This window comes from Amphibalanus amphitrite, unplaced genomic scaffold, assembly GCF_019059575.1.
Source record: "Amphibalanus amphitrite isolate SeventyFive unplaced genomic scaffold, NRLGWU_Aamphi_draft 001375F_arrow, whole genome shotgun sequence".
Classification (NCBI taxonomy): Eukaryota; Metazoa; Arthropoda; class Thecostraca; order Balanomorpha; family Balanidae; genus Amphibalanus; species Amphibalanus amphitrite.
In genome coordinates, this window is record NW_024882868.1 from 94827 (window position 1) to 112461 (window position 17635).

Below are 17635 nucleotides of genomic sequence, written 5' to 3' on the forward strand. Positions count from 1 at the left end.
CCGCCTAACTGTACAGTGATCGACGTGACATAGTGCTATCACTCCCTACTCTTGTGACTTGGGCCAGTCTAAGGACCCGTCTCCGCATACGGTTATGACTTAAGCTAGTCTGAGGACTCGTCTCTGCTTCATAAGTGACCTGGGCCACTTAAAGGAGTCGTTACATCGTGACAGAGAAATGGTGCATAGCTACCAACTTCTGTGGCCGCGTGGGTTTCCAACGCTTCGGGAAGTCATGCCTTTCCGACCTTAGAAATTATGTAATACATACCGGCATAATCATTGGATAAGTTCGGTAACATCGGGTGCGTAGGCGGGCACTTTTATGTCAGTCAAGCGGGAGATTGACAAACTTTATGTCCGGGATACGGTGCCGGGTTCAGTCGGTACTTTCAGACTCACCAGGCAAAGGTTATTGATATCCCTAGAGGCATCTGACCTCCGTGGAGTCCAGACAGCCTCTCACGGCCAGTTCCGTGATGTGCTGTCGTTATACCCACACAGCTGAGATTTTGGCGCTGCGGTGTCATATCAGCCGCTGCGGCCGGCGGTCGTCACCACCAGCCCACCCATCCGTTCTGTTCCTTATGACTGTGCCGGCTGCAGGGGATCGGACGGCCATCGGACGGCCATCCGTCTGGGCGGCGGCACATGCGGCTGATTGCACCCAGCTGCCACCGGTGGCTGATCGTCCGCCAGCGCCGCGCGGCCAGCTCTCTGCCGCGCTCTCCCCTGGGAGGGCGGCTTCTTCTGCGCCGTTCCCCAGGGAAAGCGGCTCTGAAGGATAGGCGTGCTGCTATCCTCTGGGTCGGCTGGTCATTGCACGGATGTATCGCCCGTCTGTGCTTTCCTGGATAGAAACGAATAAACGGATTCCTGGATAGAAACGAATAAACGAATTCCTGGATAGAAACGAAACGACGCTGGCAATGTGGTGATCAACCGTTTCTGGTTTGACTAAGCAGCTCGCTGCACCGTTTCCGGCTATGGACTCGGTGGTTGGCTGTTTGTTTGAGCGGCGGCGGGGTGCGAACAGATGTGTTCCGGCTGCTGCTCAGTAGATCGCTGCCGGTGAGCGGCCCCGGACAGATCTCAGAGCTCGGTTGATGGAAGACGTACCGAACAAAATGGGATTCTAGCTGTGATCGCCAAGCCTTGGTAACTGAAGGTTCTTATAACTGAAAAATTAATGATCCAAGTGAAGTTCAAAGGTGAGGTCTGGAGCGAATCATGTGTAATGATTGATGCTTTGATATGTAACAGCACTGCTAAACAGACGAGGGAAATCCCTTTTCTAAAGACAGCTTAGCTCACTTATTTCACTTACTCGTACCGTTGAATGGTCCAGCCGCTAAGCTTTCGTTCTGAGGTATACGGTAAACGTGCTGGCTTAGAGAGTACGGACGTCTTGTCTAGATGCCTATTAACTGGGGCAGTAAGTGTGAAAGTACCTACCTATCAGTGTCCTCTTTTGCGGCTTTTTACTCTTTCTGTTCTCCATTTTAATCCACCTTTTGATGCTCTATCACTGTGCTATCCAAGCCGGTTGTGAATGTGCTTCGTGTCTGCTTCTATGTCTTATGTAACCCTGGCTCTTTTCGCCCCATCATTGTACGCCTTTTTCTCGTAACGTGTCACTAATGAGGGTCATGACAGGAGCCGGCGGCCCGGCGACACGGACCTCTACTCGGGTGTCGCGACATTATGCCTGATTAGCCGCTAATGAACCGCCAATCAGCCGTCGATCAGCGCGGCCTGCCGTCTCGCGTGCTGCTCCCCGATATCGATCAGCCCAAAAACACCCGAAAATGACCCTGTTTCGTCCGACGGCTATCGATACGTTCAGTTTTTTCCCTCTTGGTACTTCTGGTTACACGCATGGTGTGAAATGCTGAGTCATTGCCTTTGATTCTGCTTTTTAGAATAGCTAGTAGCTTTATGTTTATTAAGTTGTTAAACTGGTCATTTTTAATCCAGCTGGACGACACGCAGTGGAAATAAACCAGCAACTTTTATGCGGCGCTAGAAAAAGCAAAGTCCTTGAATTTTCTAGTACGACTAAAAAAAGTTAATGCACAAGACGCAGGAAGTGCAGGACGTGGGAAGAGTGTCAATCAAGTAACTGAGAATGTCGTAAAACTGACCGGAGATGGATAGAGATGTGGAGCTCCCACTTGAGTTATCGCTCAGCCCCGTGCCCCACAAACATTGCTTTCCATGCCGGATTTGACATTTATTTTAAAGAGCTTAAATTTAAAGGGCTATGGCACTGGCATCCTGACGGTTTTTCCGCTGACGCGATGAATCTTTTTGTTCTGCGCGGCGGTCTCAGCTCTGATCTGGAGGTCGACGATTAGCACCTGGACAATTAGACCTGGGAAGACAAAGGGAAGGACAATTTGGACTTGGATGACTGATTCGGAGAGGGGCCGGAGGGCCGGTCTGCGGGGACTCCCCTGCGCCGACCACTCTCGCCGGTCCGGTCCGGGCCATTCTGAGAATGGCCCGGTCTGGTCGGACCAGAGACACTGTCGGTGGTCTGTGAACTGTCGCCGCCAACAGACCGGTCCGGGACTGCCGCCGGCGGGCTGACGAAACGCGGTGTATCGGTGGCGATCGGAGTCGGGCGAACCCGGCCTCCTGTGATTGCTTATGACGGAGACCCGGGGAAAATTTACAACTCAATCAGCTCAATCGGCTTTACAATGTTGATCGTGTGCATAGGAAGAAGTTGTTTGTACCGTTTGGATTAACTTCAGTGCGTCGTTGGAGGTAGGCGATTTGCATTTAGCGGTTCAGGTGAATCCCTAAACTTATGTTCCAAACATGAACATGTGACAATCGGTGTCGTACAGTGATCCAGTGGTTCGTCAGATCGTCAGACACACACTCTAGCTGCCAGTAAGACGATCCACACTGATGGCGTGAGACCCAGTGACGTCCCACTCGACCTACACCAGTGACTCGTGGAGACACGGTGGTTTTCCACGACGACCCGTCTTACTGGCGTGGGGACCCGCCAGCATCCGGCTATTTTTCGGCTGCTGCTGACGTCACAACGACTGAGGGCCCTCGTTTGGGCGCAGGATGAGTTATAGCCGCTTAAAAAGGAGCACCGTCGCTCCTGGGATCGAAGTGGTTTGTCGGCGCTGACACAGTTATGTGTTATTTTCGAACCGTGAAAATGAAGACAGTCGAGACACAAACATGTTTGGCACAGCCGCTGACTAAGGCATCGTGCTTATACGCTTATGGGCAAAATAACATTTTCTGTGTTGCGTATGTCGTGAATGCGGATCCACGTATTTTATGGCGCTTATGAAGTTGGAAGCGTGCAGCGAAGAACAAAGAACAAAGAATGTATTTTTTTTTCGGCTGAGAGCCTTGTTTTTTTGCTACCTTGTATGGTTAGCCAATTATGCAACGGTTGCGGTGCTTCACCAAACGATTACAAGGATTCCTTTTGACGCTCACGCGTGTCTTACTTGAAGGTCAGTTTGTCGAGTGTCCGCTCATGTCTTCGTCTCTCGCTCGGTTGTGGCCCGATTTTCAATTAGAATGTTATTCATTTCGCTAGCATTCAGTGTAACTGGGGTCCAACTCTCCACCTCGAAAGGCTATTTGCAGCTCTAATTTTCAGTACACATTGTGTCCAGTTTATAATTTCCAGTTGACGCGTTTCCCCGACCCGCTTCGGGCCACACCCAACTCAACCAGTCCAGCCGGCCGGATACGCCCCGCTCTCTGTTTTGTGTCTTCTCCAGCCAATGCCACCCCTTTTTGTCACGTGTGATGCCACGTGAGAATCCTCCTCGGTGTGGAAACGGGCCAGTCTGTCACCAAGGGCCCACTGCCATCAGTTATCGCTCTTCACCGACCTGCCCCGTGTCCGGAACTGAGACAGCCCACTCCGCCCGTAATTACCGTCCAATCTGATGACGGATGACCCACTGGGGGTCGCAGGAGGTCAGTCGGGATGGACAATTCCGCGCGGATAAGGGTCGGGCAAATGTCACATTCCCCGAGATATAAATAGCCGTGATGGGCGACGGTGCGGGAAAGCTAAGGCAGGCTGCCATGCTCCGTGATATTAGGCCCCGAAGGTGTTCCATGAATCCGTCAGATGTGCCATTTGGGAGGTCGTCAGTGCCATCTCTGCATTATGGACGGCGGGGATCTGACTGCGGGGAGGTCTCCCGCCGGTCCTAATGTGGGTATCTTTTTGTGGTAAATGAGTGTGGTGGCGCCGGGTGGTGATAACGGATAAAGACGCTGTTGCCGACCTGCTGTTGAGACAGCGCTGGCAGGGGATATTGAGACATTACTTCAAACGGTGGACAGATGTTTTACTGCCAACGTGAACAACGAGGCACTGATAACTATTGCCTATATAATTCTGAAACACTTCTGCCAACGATAGGAGCGAGACAGAACGCTGCCAACGGAGACATTTAGGACATTGACAACATGCGTCTGGGAGAGGACCCCCATTATTAGACGCCCCATTATTGGTGAAGGCGTTCATCTCCATGTTAGTACAGTCTCTACCAACAGTCCTCCCCTTCTCCTTCCCCAGGCGTTGTACCCTATGCACTGTGTGCGCTCATCTTCGTTCATTTCCACCCCTGTTGACACTCTCATCTCTTTCCGTCCTCAGGTGTACACGGTCGGACCCGAGTATGCGCACGTTGATTTCCACCTGTGTTGACACCCTGCCCTCTCCGTCCTCAGGTGTACACAGTCGGACCCGAGTACGCGCACGCCGAGGCCAGGAAGTCGCCGGCGCTAGACGGAAAGGTCGAGAGGGACCAGGATGGAAAGGTTCGTGGGTGCTGGTCTGCGTTTTACCCTGTGCAGATTGGTCGCTGTGCTTCCGTTGCCAATGTAGCCATTGTGTTACTGCCAATGTCATTATGCTTAGCGACTCTGCACCTCAGTCAGTCTAGTTCTTACTGTATGTAACTCTGACCGGGCGCACTATCTGAACCAGAGCCACATCGACCGGCCTTTGACTCCCTCGGGACCCGCTCCGACCCGTGCCCAACATTCAGCTGGAATGTGCGCCGTTGACCTTGACCTCTCGCTAACCGTGACCTGCCCTGACCCCTACAGGAGGTGCGCTATCCCGTCATCCTGACCAACAACGAGAAGCTGATCGCCCGCAAGGTGTGCCAGGCATTCAAACAGACCGTGTGCGGGTTCGACCTGTTGAGGTGAGTGCTAAACTGCTGAGTACTGAGGGTGTAGAGCGCCGCGCGCAGTGCTACCAGGCTGAGATAGACGGTGATTGACTCAATACTCAGGGGCAGCTCATTTGTGACATCAATCAATGACGTTAAAAGCGTGTTTGATTTTCCTTTGTACGCGATTTGGTAGTCCCTTTGAGGACTGCCGCCGCTAATGAATGACAGGTTAGATGGAAATTGGAAATGTTGATGTGTTGCGGCCGTGCGGCTTTAGTAACTGTATCTGGTTTCTGTCCCACTGATATTGCTGTGTTTCAGCTTGGATCTATGGATCGGACCATCAGAGGTCCATGGTCGTATCTGTCCCTCTGATTCTACTAGCCATCCGTTCTGTCGGGATTTTCTGACGTCAGCCCGTTCACTCCCCCAGCTAGCGTGGAACAGCCGTGGTGATGATGATGGTTTGATGTGACCGGTCGCAACAACAGCAGCGAGGCTATATCGCACCCCCGTCTCACCCTCCCTCCCGTCCCTCTTTTTATAACCGACAGAGCCAACGGGCGATCGTACGTCTGTGACGTCAACGGCTTCAGCTTTGTCAAAAACTCCAACAAGTACTACGACGACTCAGCGAAGATCCTGGGCAACATGGTGCTGCGGGAGCTGGCGCCGACGCTGCACATCCCGTGGTCGGTGCCGTTCCAGCTGGACGATCCTCCGATCGTGCCCACCACCTTCGGCAAGATGATGGAGCTGCGCTGCGCCATAGCCGTCATACGACACGGAGACCGCACGCCCAAACAGAAAATGAAAATGGAGATCAGACATGAAAAGTACGTGAAGAGGGCGATGAATGTTTTGGAGGTGTGGTATATGGTGTTCTTATGAGTGCTTTTTTGTGAGACGGTAGGATGACATCCCAATGCATAAACGTTTGCTGGAATAAGTTATCGTACTATTATCGATCAACCCATAGATATGACCTAACGGTATGCATTTCGCATAGGTAATTTACGGCTAAATCTGCTTTTATTGTAATCTAACTGCGGCTTACTTTCAATTCGCAATAATACATTTGCCTGGGAGACTGACATCTCTTGCTATCTCGTACGTCCAGGTTTTTCGCCATCTTCCACAAGTACGACGGCGGTCAGCAGGGCCACATCAAGCTGAAGAAGCCCAAACAGCTGCAGGAGATCCTGGACGTGGCGCGCGAGCTGCTGGAGGTGTCACCCGATCACCCGGAGGTGGCCAAAAAGCGAGCCAAGCTCGAGCAGCTCCGCAACGTACTCGAGATGTGAGTGTACTAGTGTCGGCCGGTGGTGTCAGGTGTGTTTGTGTGTGTGCGTGTGCGCGTGTGTTTGTACCCTGGCTCTGGACGCGCTCTCCGTGTACCCCGAGTAGATCGGTCAGTACAGCGGGCTACGCACGGACGGACGGACGGGGCGGGCGGTGGGCGAGCGGGGCAGGGTCCCGAGCAGTGGACGGGTGGGGAGGGGGCGACCCTATCGCCTGGTATGTGCCTCCGCCGGGGTCCCTCTATCGCTCCCTGCCCCTCACTGGGCCCCTTGCTGCCCCCTACGCCGCGCTGGTCCATCATCGGCATTCCTCTCCTGTTGTAGCCGCCCTCCTCCCGTGCAATTCAGATTCTGCGCTATCCAGAACGTTAGCTCCTCCATCTATAACCAGTCTGCGGCGACGCTGCTTCACCTCCCGGTCGCCGGGAAGCTCTTTACTCTGCCCTTCTGTGGAATGGCGTCCATTCCCTTTGGTTCCGTCGCCCCTTCCGCCAGAGACCGTTCTTTTCTCTTTGATATCCTGTTTCGCCTTCTGTCGCTGGCCTCTTTCTCGTTTGCTCTTCATCTTCTTGGTTTCTATTTCTTCTCCGCTACATCCCGATCTGAGCCTTCCGGTCGTCTCTCCGATCATTGGTCACTGGCCAGCCAAATTATTCTATGGCTGCTTAGCACATCTCCATGGCTGTTTGAGATGCAATCTTATGTTCAATGCATTCGTTTTTCTTCATTCATTTCTAGTCAACGACTGTTCGATTTCGTTATTGTTCTTTAGGCTCTTCTTGTTCTCTTTCCGCTGGTTCTACTCGTTCTTCTTGTTCTTCTTTGTCTTTCCTTCCTCTGTTTCCGCTTTCTCTTGTTTTCTTGTTTTCCTCTGTTTTCCTCTCTTTCTTATTTTTCCCCGTTTTCTTTTTTCTTTAATTTCCTGCCTTAACATTCTCACCTTCCTCTTCTGTCTACCCAGTGCTCATTCCACCTCCTTCTTCTACCCTTCAAGACCTTACCATGAATACCTCTCTCCACCCTTTCCTGGCCGGCCAGTGACGGTCCCCTCTCTGCCTCTCTGCCCTCTCTCTCTATCCTGCCGTGAGCTACCAGTGACATTCATTTCTAGTCAACGACTGTTCGATTTCGTTATTGTTCTTTAGGCTCTTCTTGTTCTCTTTCCGCTGGTTCTACTCGTTCTTCTTGTTCTTCTTTGTCTTTCCTTCCTCTGTTTCCGCTTTCTCTTGTTTTCTTGTTTTCCTCTGTTTTCCTCTCTTTCTTATTTTTCCCCGTTTTCTTTTTTCTTTAATTTCCTGCCTTAACATTCTCACCTTCCTCTTCTGTCTACCCAGTGCTCATTCCACCTCCTTCTTCTACCCTTCAAGACCTTACCATGAATACCTCTCTCCACCCTTTCCTGGCCGGCCAGTGACGGTCCCCTCTCTGCCTCTCTGCCCTCTCTCTCTATCCTGCCGTGAGCTACCAGTGACATTCCTCTCTGTTTCTCTCTATCCTGCCCTGAGCTACCAGTGACGGTCCCCTCTCTGCCTCTCTGCCCTCTCTCTCTTTCTATCCTGCCCTGAGCTACCAGTGACATTCCTCTCTGTTTCTCTCTATCCTGCCCTGAGCTACCAGTGACGTTCCTCTCAGTTTCTCTCTATGCTCCCCTGAGCTACCAGTGACGGTCCCCTCTCTGCCTCTCTGCCCTCTCTCTCTCTATCCTGCCCTGAGCTACCAGTGACATTCCTCTCTGTTTCTCTCTATCCTGCCCTGAGCTACCAGTGACGTTCCTCTCTGTTTCTCTCTATCCTCCCCTGAGCTACCAGTGACGGTCCCCTCTCTGCCTCTCTGCCCTCTCTCTCTCTATCCTGTCCTGAGCTACCAGTGACATTCCTCTCTGTTTCTCTCTATCCTGCCCTGAGCTACCAGTGACGCTCCTCTCTGTTTCTCTCTATCCTCTCCTGAGCTACCAGTGACGGTCCCCTCTCTGCCTCTCTGCCCTCTCTCTCTCTATCTTGCCCTGAGCTACCAGTGACATTCCTCTCTGTTTCTCTCTATCCTGCCCTGAGCTACCAGTGACGTTCCTCTCTGTTTCTCTCTATCCTCCCCTGAGCTACCAGTGACGGTCCCCTCTCTGCCTCTCTGCCCTCTCTCTCTCTCTCTCTCTCTCTCTCTCTCTCTCTCTCTCTCTCTCTCTCTCTCTCTCTCTATCCTGCCCTGAGCTACCAGTGACGGTCCCCTCTCTGTATCTCTACCCTCTCTCTATATCCTGCCCTGAGCTACCCGTGACGGTCCTCTCTCTGTTTCTCGCTATCCTGCCCTGAGCTACCAGTGACGGTCCTCTCTCTGTTTCTCCGTTGCAGCGTGCTCCTCTCTGACCAGCCGCCAGCCGTGGTGTAAGTCACATTGCCTCTGTATAGCTGTCAATACTCCGACGACCCGCCCGCCCGCCCCGACCGTCCGGTTTGCGTTGATTAGGGAGCTGGCATGCGCTCCCCTTTCCCTCCCGTGTTAGCCCTAGGCGTCCTCCCCCTCTCCCCCCCCCCATGCGAAGCCCAGCTCGGTTTGGTGTTGGGCTGACCCCAGCTGGTCCATGGTGTGGGTTTTGGTGTCGGTGGTGCATGCCACTTCTTTACTTCTATTGCTCTCCCTTGTTTTGGGATGGCGTTTGGTTTGCGGTACCGCCAGTCGTGTGGACTGTGTTGTGTGGTGTGTTGTGTTGTGTTGTGCCGTGGTTTGCCGTGGTTTGCCGTGATTTGTGACTGATCTGTGACTCTCGGTCAGCGATCTGCACGAATGGCTGAGGTGACATACCCTTCTGGTAAGGCTCGTACGACCGGGCGGCGTGCGCCCTTACGAAACCGACCGACCGCTATAGTCGGACACCCTCGCCTCGCAGTACCGATTTCTCGGGACGGTGTAGCCCGTTCGGTCCGGCCGTAATGGCGTACCGCTCTGGTACCAACAGCACTCTCGCTCGTCTGCCAGTCGTCCTACGTCGCATGACCGTGTTGACGTGCGTGTTAGTGTCGCGTGCTGTGTTTCCGTAGTATGGCCCAACGTGTGTGCGTGTGACGTGGTTGTTGGTACTCCTACATGACGTGGTGTGTATGAAAGCAGATGCCCGTACCTTGGCTGAGTTGAATGAAGTTCATTATGTATGTTCCATATCGCACCTCCAAGTGTCATTTTCACACTTCTGCTTGCTCTGAGAGCTGGGCTTTGTTTACGGCTGGTCGCCTGCAGCTCTGCAGATTACACATGTGCCATGGGATGGATGAGATGTGGATTGGTGTTTGGTCACTGGTTGACCTGTCACTGCGTGTATCACCCCCTGGCGGCACCACTCCTGATCCATGACCTGACCTCCGCTCTGTCGGATTCCGCCCCCGTCGCGCTCCGTATGCCTCCTTAGGTGACGGTCCCATCTCGCTGCATCCTTCCTTTGACTGATGGACTATCCGGCAGTGCTGACGAGGACGCTCGTTTGTCATCAGGTACGGCCACTTTTCCGGCATCAACAGGAAGATCCAGCTCAAGTACCAGCCCAAGGGGTGGAAGCGCAGCAGCGAAACCGGTCAGTCCGAGGCAGGGCTGCTGCAAGGCAGTGTGCGTATGGTGCATGTGTGGGGAGTGGGAGAGACAGGGTACTCCGTGAAAAATGTTGGTCTTCCTTACGTGATGTCCTTTGTGATGCCCTGACTGTAGGTGTGTGTATCGGCCCTCCTATCTGACAGTGTAGGCGCCTCTCTCCTAACCGGCTCCTGGCGGTCTCACTGTCCCCGGCAGAGACCTAGAATGGATTGTCTCTGGTGCTGTATCCTGTCCTGTCCTGTCCTGTCCTGTCGTGTCCGTGTCCCGTTCTGACGATCTCCACTGTCCCTACAGAGACGTCGGACGACCCGTCTCTGGTGCTGTGTCTCTCCCCCCCCTGCTCCGTTTCATTCTCTCTCTGACAGCCGCCTCTATCCCCGACAGAGACGTCGGACGATCCGTCTCTGGTGCTGGTGCTGTGTCCTGTCCTGTCGGTGTCCCTCTCTGACGGTCTCCACTGTTCCCGGCAGAGACGTCGGACGACCCGTCTCTGGTGCTGGTGCTCAAGTGGGGCGGTGAACTGACACCAGCCGGTCGCGTTCAGGCCGAGGAGCTCGGCAAAATTTTCCGTTGTATGTACCCGGGAGGCCAAGGTAAGTGTCGGCTGCTGATCGGCCCGCTCGGGGGGCGGGGTTAGATCTGTCCCACCCGTATTGGCTCCCAGTGGGACACGGCTGGGACGCCCGGTAGGCCCGCGGGATGGGAGTATTACGGCGGCGAGCGGCTGTCCCGTCCTCTCCTGCCGCCGCACCCGTCATGTCCCGCCTCCTGCAGCCGTGCTCACTGGTTGTGTTGCGTTGGTTTGCCGCCTACTGATTTTTTTCCTGTATACTTGCATCAGTTGGACGCATTTTTCCTTCATATAGGTCGTTGTCCTGTTTTCAGATTGCTGTGTCTGGTTCCCTGTAATTTTTATCTCCCTGACCTAGGCCAGCATTGTGTCGTGTGCTTTGCATCCCGGGAATAGCGCACTAAATGAAATACCAGTAAGACGGGAATAGTTAGTGGGCTCAAAAATGAAGAGTAACGAGTTCCAAATCCGGGAGTGGTGCGCTTCATAACACGAGTAGCGCGCTCCGTTTCTCTGGAATAGCGTGCTCCAAACGACAGCTTATTGCGCTTCAAAATACGTGAATGTTGTCCTCAGTATCCAGGGAATAGCGCCCTTGAAACAGTAGGTTCATGCGCTTAAAATTCTTGAAATTGCACGCTTTGAGCCACAGCTTCACGCAACCGAAACTTTTGGAATGGCGCCCACTAAACTCTAGTAATTGCGCGCTACATGTAGTATAGAAGAATGCTCTGAACTTGTAGAGTTGCGCTCTTCTAACCGCCGATTACCGCTCTCCCAGCCCGGCTGTGAGGCGCGCGCGGCACACTCTGGCCATGGTCGTCTCCATCCCGCTCACAGCGCGCTCTGTGTTTGTATGTTTGTTTGCGGGCGGGTACCCCTGACGCGCTCAGCAGAGCGAGGAGGGGGAGAGAGGGGTGGAGGCGCGGCCCGGCTGACCGTTGGTCTGTATCCCTTTCTCTGCAGGTATAATGCAGCCGTGGGGATCAGGAATGTCGGAGGGCTTCCCCGCATATCACTGTTAGTGGGCTGTTCCGGCCGGCGCTCTCTCTCTCATTTGTCTGCCACTCTGTAGCCGCCAGCGACCACCTCTGTTTCTTCTGTTCTCTGTCGCTTTTGGTTTGTGCTGGTCTCGGTATCTTTTGTTAATTGCTTCTGCTTGAGTTCTATCCTACTAACACCAGTCATCATCCTGGTTTGGTTGTGCCTGCGCTCTGCGTTCTGATGATTCTTTTTGTGTCCGATTTCCATTTTACCAGCAAACGAGACTGCTGAGATATTTCACTGGTTATGTGTTGATCAATTAACACCTCATCGTTCACCCTAACTCATCTTAACATACCTCTTATTTATGTATTTTTGTGACAGTGGGGGCAGGGGTAACCTCGGATACCTTAGTAATCAATTCCATCTGTTCCTGGCGTGGTAGGGTGGAGTGGGGGGAGGGGCCAATACACTGATAACACCAGGCTATTCTGGGCATCCAGTAGTGTACTCGGGTAGCAGCGGGGACCCGGGGCCAGGGGAGTTGTAGATTGACCAGGTTTTCAGGGTGGGTCCGTCCAGGGCTTAGCTTTAGGGTGGGGCCAATCCCCCAACTCTCGGGGTCCTACCATTCCAACGACCCGCCCACCGCTCCCATCCTTTCCCAGGCCGTACTAACCGCATGAACGCTCGACCGTCTCAGTGGCTGCACACCCGTCCTGCCTTCCTGTCGATCTGTCCGCCCCGCCCCGCCTTCAGTCCGCCCCGCCCCGCCTCGGCGCGTACGCTCGCTGCCCGAAACTACTGGCCAGTGCCGAAGCATGAAACGGTGACGATGGGGAACAAATATGGTTGGGATTTGGGCGCATGCGGATATAGTCGACGGGTTGTGTGCTGGCTACACGGTGGGAGTTTTTCAGTGTTGGGAGTTTTCTTTTTTCGTGTTTTATTTCATTCGTAGGGTGTCCGGCTGGTGTTTTATGTTTCTAATGGCAAAAAATAGCCCAGCTGCATCGGTGACGAGACGATAACAAAAAAAAAGCGAAATAAGGGAATTGATTTATTGTGCATGGTTGAAGTGCATAAAGAGATCCGACGGCCAAAGCTGTGGCTATTATAAAAAAAGACAATTCCAAGGATGTAAGACTCCCGCCGTGTCGCCAGCCTTTAGATGCCAGGAAGGGTAGCTTTTCTCTATAATGTGTGTGCTGTTTTTATTTGTTGAATGTTTTACATTAATTATGCTTTCCTTTGGTAACCATGACATAATCATTTTTTGTTTCTCGTCTAACCATTCAAAGAAAAAGTTTTATCACATTTTATTTTATTGATTGACTTCCTAATTGCTTATCTTCCTTGCTTTTAACGTGAATCACCTTTAATCTGTCGTCAATTAGTTTTCTTTCACAAGGATAAAGACAAGAGCGTATGGATTTTGTTGGGGTGAATCGGTGCCTGTGCGTGTACTGTGACGAATGTCTGTTAAATATGTTGTCGGTGCTGTGTCCAGTCGTCTCGGGTTGACTGTGGTCACTGTGTGCTGTGAATTGTTATTCAGTATCGTGGGTCTCCTCCTTTTGGCTAACTTCTCGTAACTGACGGCTGACTGAGCTCCGCTGTTTAAATATATCCCTGTCCGTGTGCGTCTGTGTGATTTACATAGCCAAGACTGTCGAACTTTCTGCTGTGGCCCGTCTCCGCTGCTGTCAACTTCAGTCCTCCCTGTCTGTATCTGGGTCCCACGCCGCCCCGTCAGGTGACCTCTACCCATCCCCTCCCGCTCTGACCTGCCTCGTCGACCGCGCCGCAGGGGAGTACGCCGGTACCCAGGGGCTCGGCCTGCTGAGGCTCCACTCCACCTACCGGCACGACCTCAAGATCTACGCGTCCGACGAGGGTCGTGTGCAGATGACCGCCGCTGCGTTCGCAAAAGGTGGGTAGTTGGACTTGCGTTACCCGGTCGCCTCGTTAGCGAAAGGTGGGTGGTTAGACCCCCGCTGCCCGCGCGTCGCTTTCGCCAAGGGTGGGTGATTGGACCCATCACTCACCGGCTACTGCTTTCGTCAAAGGTGGGTGGTTAGACCCGCGGGCTGGCTACAGCTGCGTCTCAGTCCAGGATAGTTCACTGGTGGCTGTCAGAGTTTCCCAAACTCTGGGGAAGCCCCTGGGGCACATGAATTGACGCTGTTTTAACTGGATCCCTGGGGACCAAACTGCTGTGAGCGGGATGGATGCTGGACCGAAGGTTGCTGGATACTTTCTCGGTTACTGACGCACGAGGGACGAGGGCCTCGACCGGCTGTACTTTGCTGATGGTTATCTTAGGGCTATATTAACATGTAAACGCTGATTTGAAAATGAGCTGTTCTTTGTTTATAGTTGATTGGACACCAGCTGCCCTATCCAGCGATATTTTGTTTATGCTAAACTTGTACCAGTTGTGTTTTGTGTATGGTGATCACGGGACCAGCCGGCTGTCCTGTAGGCTGTGCAATGTGTAATGACTAATTACCGAAGACCAGCTTTCCTTTGTAGGTAATGATCTTAGTTGAGTTGTGTTTTCATTTGCCTTTTTTCAGGTCTGCTGGCGCTCGAGGGAGAGCTCACTCCGATCCTGGTACAAATGGTGAAGTCAGCAGACACCAACGGACTTCTGGACAACGACTCTGACTCCAGAAACCTACTCAACATGTGAGTCAGCGCCCGAGTCTTACCAAAGAATTAGACGATTGCTGTGTGTCTAGGCGGTCACTGAGGCTCCTCCTCACTGATCTTCATGTGTGTGGACGCAGTATTTGTTCTTCGAGCCTTGGTGTGGAGAAGCACCAGTGTGCTCGACCGGACTGCTATCCCGTGTTTCCCTGACACCACTGTGCTCTATCTATCGACAGGGTGAAGAGCCGGATCCACGACCTGTTCCAGCAGGACCGCGACTTCACCGAGGACGACATCCATCAGCTGAACCCGACCGGCTCCATCAGCGTGGCCAAGGCGCTCAGCAGGCTCAGTGAGTCGCTGAGTTCACTTCTCGATTTAGACGCGTGCTGCTGGGTTACCTGGAATATTTGAACATGGCGGGGGAATCGAATGTTAAAACGCCCTTCTCTCCACCAGGGCGAAGGCTAAATTCTAGACGTGTAGTTTGAAAACTTTCCTGATGAATCCTTAATGTTATAAGCACATTTGTTCACTCTGTCACAAGCAAGCATTTTCTCGGTCCTCACTCATGTTTCCTGCGCCTGTGAGCTCTTTCTCTTCCCGTTCCTGTCTCGTAAAGCTACGTCTTTCTCTCTCCCCATATTCCGTTCCCTTGCCAATATAATCTCCCCTTTTTCCACGTTCTTTTGCAGAGAACCCAGTGGAGACATGTGAGCTGGTCTACAGTCACCTGCAGAAACTGCTGGCGGTCATCACACCGAAAATGGAGGAGTCCAAAGGTGAGAGCCGCGCCCCTTCCCGTCCGTACAGAAACTGCTGGCGGTCATCACTCCGAAAATGGAGGAGTCCAAAGGTGAGAGCCGCGCCCCTTCCCGTCCGTACAGAAACTGTTGGCGGTCATCACACCGAAAATGGAGGAGTCCAAAGGTGAGAGCTGCGCCCCTTCCCGTCCGTACAGAAACTGTTGGCGGTCATCACACCGAAAATGGAGCAGTCCAAAGGTGAGAGCCGCGCCCCTTCCCGTCCGTACAGAAACTGTTGGCGGTCATCATACCGAAAATGGAGGAGTGCAAAGGTGAGAGCTGCGCTCCTTCCCGTCCGTACAGAAACTGTTGGCGGTCATCACACCGAAAATGGAGGAGTCCAAAGGTGAGAGCTGCGCCCCTTCCCGTCCGTACAGGAACTGTTGGCGGTCATCACACCGAAAATGGAGGAGTCCAAAGGTGAGAGCTGCGCCCCTTCCCGTCCGTACAGGAACTGTTGGCGGTCATCACACCGAAAATGGAGGAGTCCAAAGGTGAGAGCTGCGCCCCTTCCCGTCCGTACAGAAACTGTTGGCGGTCATCACACCGAAAATGGAGGAGTCCAAAGGTGAGAGCTGCGCCCCTTCCCGTCCGTACAGAAACTGTTGGCGGTCATCACACCGAAAATGGAGGAGTCCAAAGGTGAGAGCCGCGCCCCTTCCCGTCCGTACAGAAACTGTTGGCGGTCATCACACCGAAAATGGAGGAGTCCAAAGGTGAGAGCCGCGCCCCTTCCCGTCCGTACAGAAACTGTTGGCGGTCATCACACCGAAAATGGAGGAGTCCAAAGGTGAGAGCCGTGCCCCCCCGTCCGCCCCCTACTCTCTCACTCATGTGTCTCAACGGGCGACGGCACCCACCCGAACCCCTAGCACCGGGGCAATTCACCAAGTGGCCGCGCTGCCGCCGTTTGGCCGTCCACTCAGTGTCACAGCCAAAATCGACCCTTATGTTGAATTACGCCGGGCGAGAGCTGCTGCGGCCCTAATCCGGTGGCGCCGCGGCGACGGAGGCTTAGCTGTGATTTCTATGGGGTTTTACGGCGTACTCAGTCGATAAAGGTTGTGGTAGAGTGCTGCGGCTGGGTATGAGACTAGTGGCAGTGATGTAGAGGTATCGGCTATGAAATAACGCCGCTGCGGTACCGCGACAAAGTACATGACGGCCAAGGTACCAGAGCGATGAGGGTGAACGAGTTACAAGAGCCTGGAGTACCGTGCCCAGTTGATATCAGTGGAGTAGGTCAACGAGACTCCCTTCACTTCACTCGTCTAACAGCTGGGCTACCCCGCCGCTAGAACCCTGGGCTCGGCGCGGATAGCCCCGTCGTGTTATGTGCCGTTTCGGTGGGTCGATGGGCTGTCCCGTGAGTGGTGTCGGCTCTTAGTCGACAAGGGGTATGGTGTTGGTCAGTGGTTGGGGTTGAGGAAAAGAGGGGGAGCGTCATGCCTGCACGATGGCTGATGCAAGAATCGGAGCTTAGCTCTCCAGCTGTGGCTGCTAATACCAATCTGTGTGCTCCATTAAAAGTGGGCGCTTATGGGCTTAGTTTCTCGGCTCAGCTGTTTGAGTGGCGTCATTGACATGTACCGATGACTGATCAAGCTGAGACGTTTCTCTTCAAAGGATTGTTTCTTTATTTAGTTATTGTGTGACCGTCTGGGATTTCCCGCTTTATTGACTTTGCAACGGCAAACCATTTCACCATTGGATTGATGATACTTTACAGCTGGGAAACACTGCGGTTCTTTAAAATGCTATTTAGAATTTCTCCAATATGGTAGGGGAGCACCTCTTGGTTTGTTTCGCCAAACTTATGAAGCAGAAAGTTTTGCACTTTGATCTCAGTGTCAGACAGTCTGTCCCGCTACCTTGCCAACAACTATCCATATCCCTGGTCACGTGTTTCTGACGTCACGCGTCACGTGTCCGTCCTCAGAGCTCATCCTCTACCACGGGGAGAGCTGGGAGCTGATGCTGCGCCGCTGGGTCAAACTCGAGAAGGACTTCAAGACGGCCAACGGCAAGTTTGACATCAGCAAGATTCCTGACATTTATGACAACATCAAGTACGACCTGCAGCACAACCAGAAGGTGCTTCAGTTCGACGATGCTGAGGAGATGTACCGTGTTGCCAAAACGGTGGCCGACGTCATAGTTCCACAGGTCAGTCGGGGATTGTGGGATATTGTGGGGGGAGTTAATAGTTCGTAGGTCAGTCGGACTTATCCTAACATGAGATTTTATGGTCCGGCGACTTATGGAGCTTGCATTAAATGGAATTTTATAGGACCGCAAATCATCCGAGCTTGGTCACTAGCGCTGCTGCTTGAGTATCCGCATGACCTCCATCTATCCCTGGCGCAAGTTTGAGTGAGTACCACTGCCATTGTTATCTGAGATGTGCGAATAAGGCCACCGGCCGATCATTCGTTATTAACACATTACGAAAACCGTTAAGTGCACGAGCGTAGAAGGTAACGTGATCTCGTTGATCATTCACTGGTCATGCATCAATACGCTGGCTGTGCGCTGTTCATTGTACGTCGCTGACCCGCG

General features: G+C 53.1%; 1 protein-coding gene across 11 annotated transcripts in view; it reads left to right on the top strand.

Annotated features, from left to right (window-relative positions):
* The window catches only part of LOC122372578 (inositol hexakisphosphate and diphosphoinositol-pentakisphosphate kinase-like), an 87483-nt gene that overhangs the window by 57909 nt on the left and 11939 nt on the right, over positions 1 to 17635 (top strand). For 6 of the 11 annotated variants that reach the window (XM_043349947.1, XM_043349948.1, XM_043349952.1 and 3 more), the window contains 12 exons: positions 4732 to 4821; positions 5113 to 5213; positions 5738 to 6019; positions 6304 to 6483; positions 9964 to 10043; positions 10531 to 10653; positions 11598 to 11651; positions 13426 to 13548; positions 14195 to 14306; positions 14507 to 14622; positions 14966 to 15052; positions 17016 to 17242. In XM_043349947.1, the coding sequence (XP_043205882.1) occupies positions 4732 to 4821; positions 5113 to 5213; positions 5738 to 6019; positions 6304 to 6483; positions 9964 to 10043; positions 10531 to 10653; positions 11598 to 11651; positions 13426 to 13548; positions 14195 to 14306; positions 14507 to 14622; positions 14966 to 15052; positions 17016 to 17242 (1575 nt within the window). The remainder of the gene's footprint in view (positions 1 to 4731; positions 4822 to 5112; positions 5214 to 5737; positions 6020 to 6303; positions 6484 to 9963; positions 10044 to 10530; positions 10654 to 11597; positions 11652 to 13425; positions 13549 to 14194; positions 14307 to 14506; positions 14623 to 14965; positions 15053 to 17015; positions 17243 to 17635) is intronic. The other 5 variants (XM_043349953.1, XM_043349950.1, XM_043349951.1 and 2 more) reach the window with 1 other exon arrangement.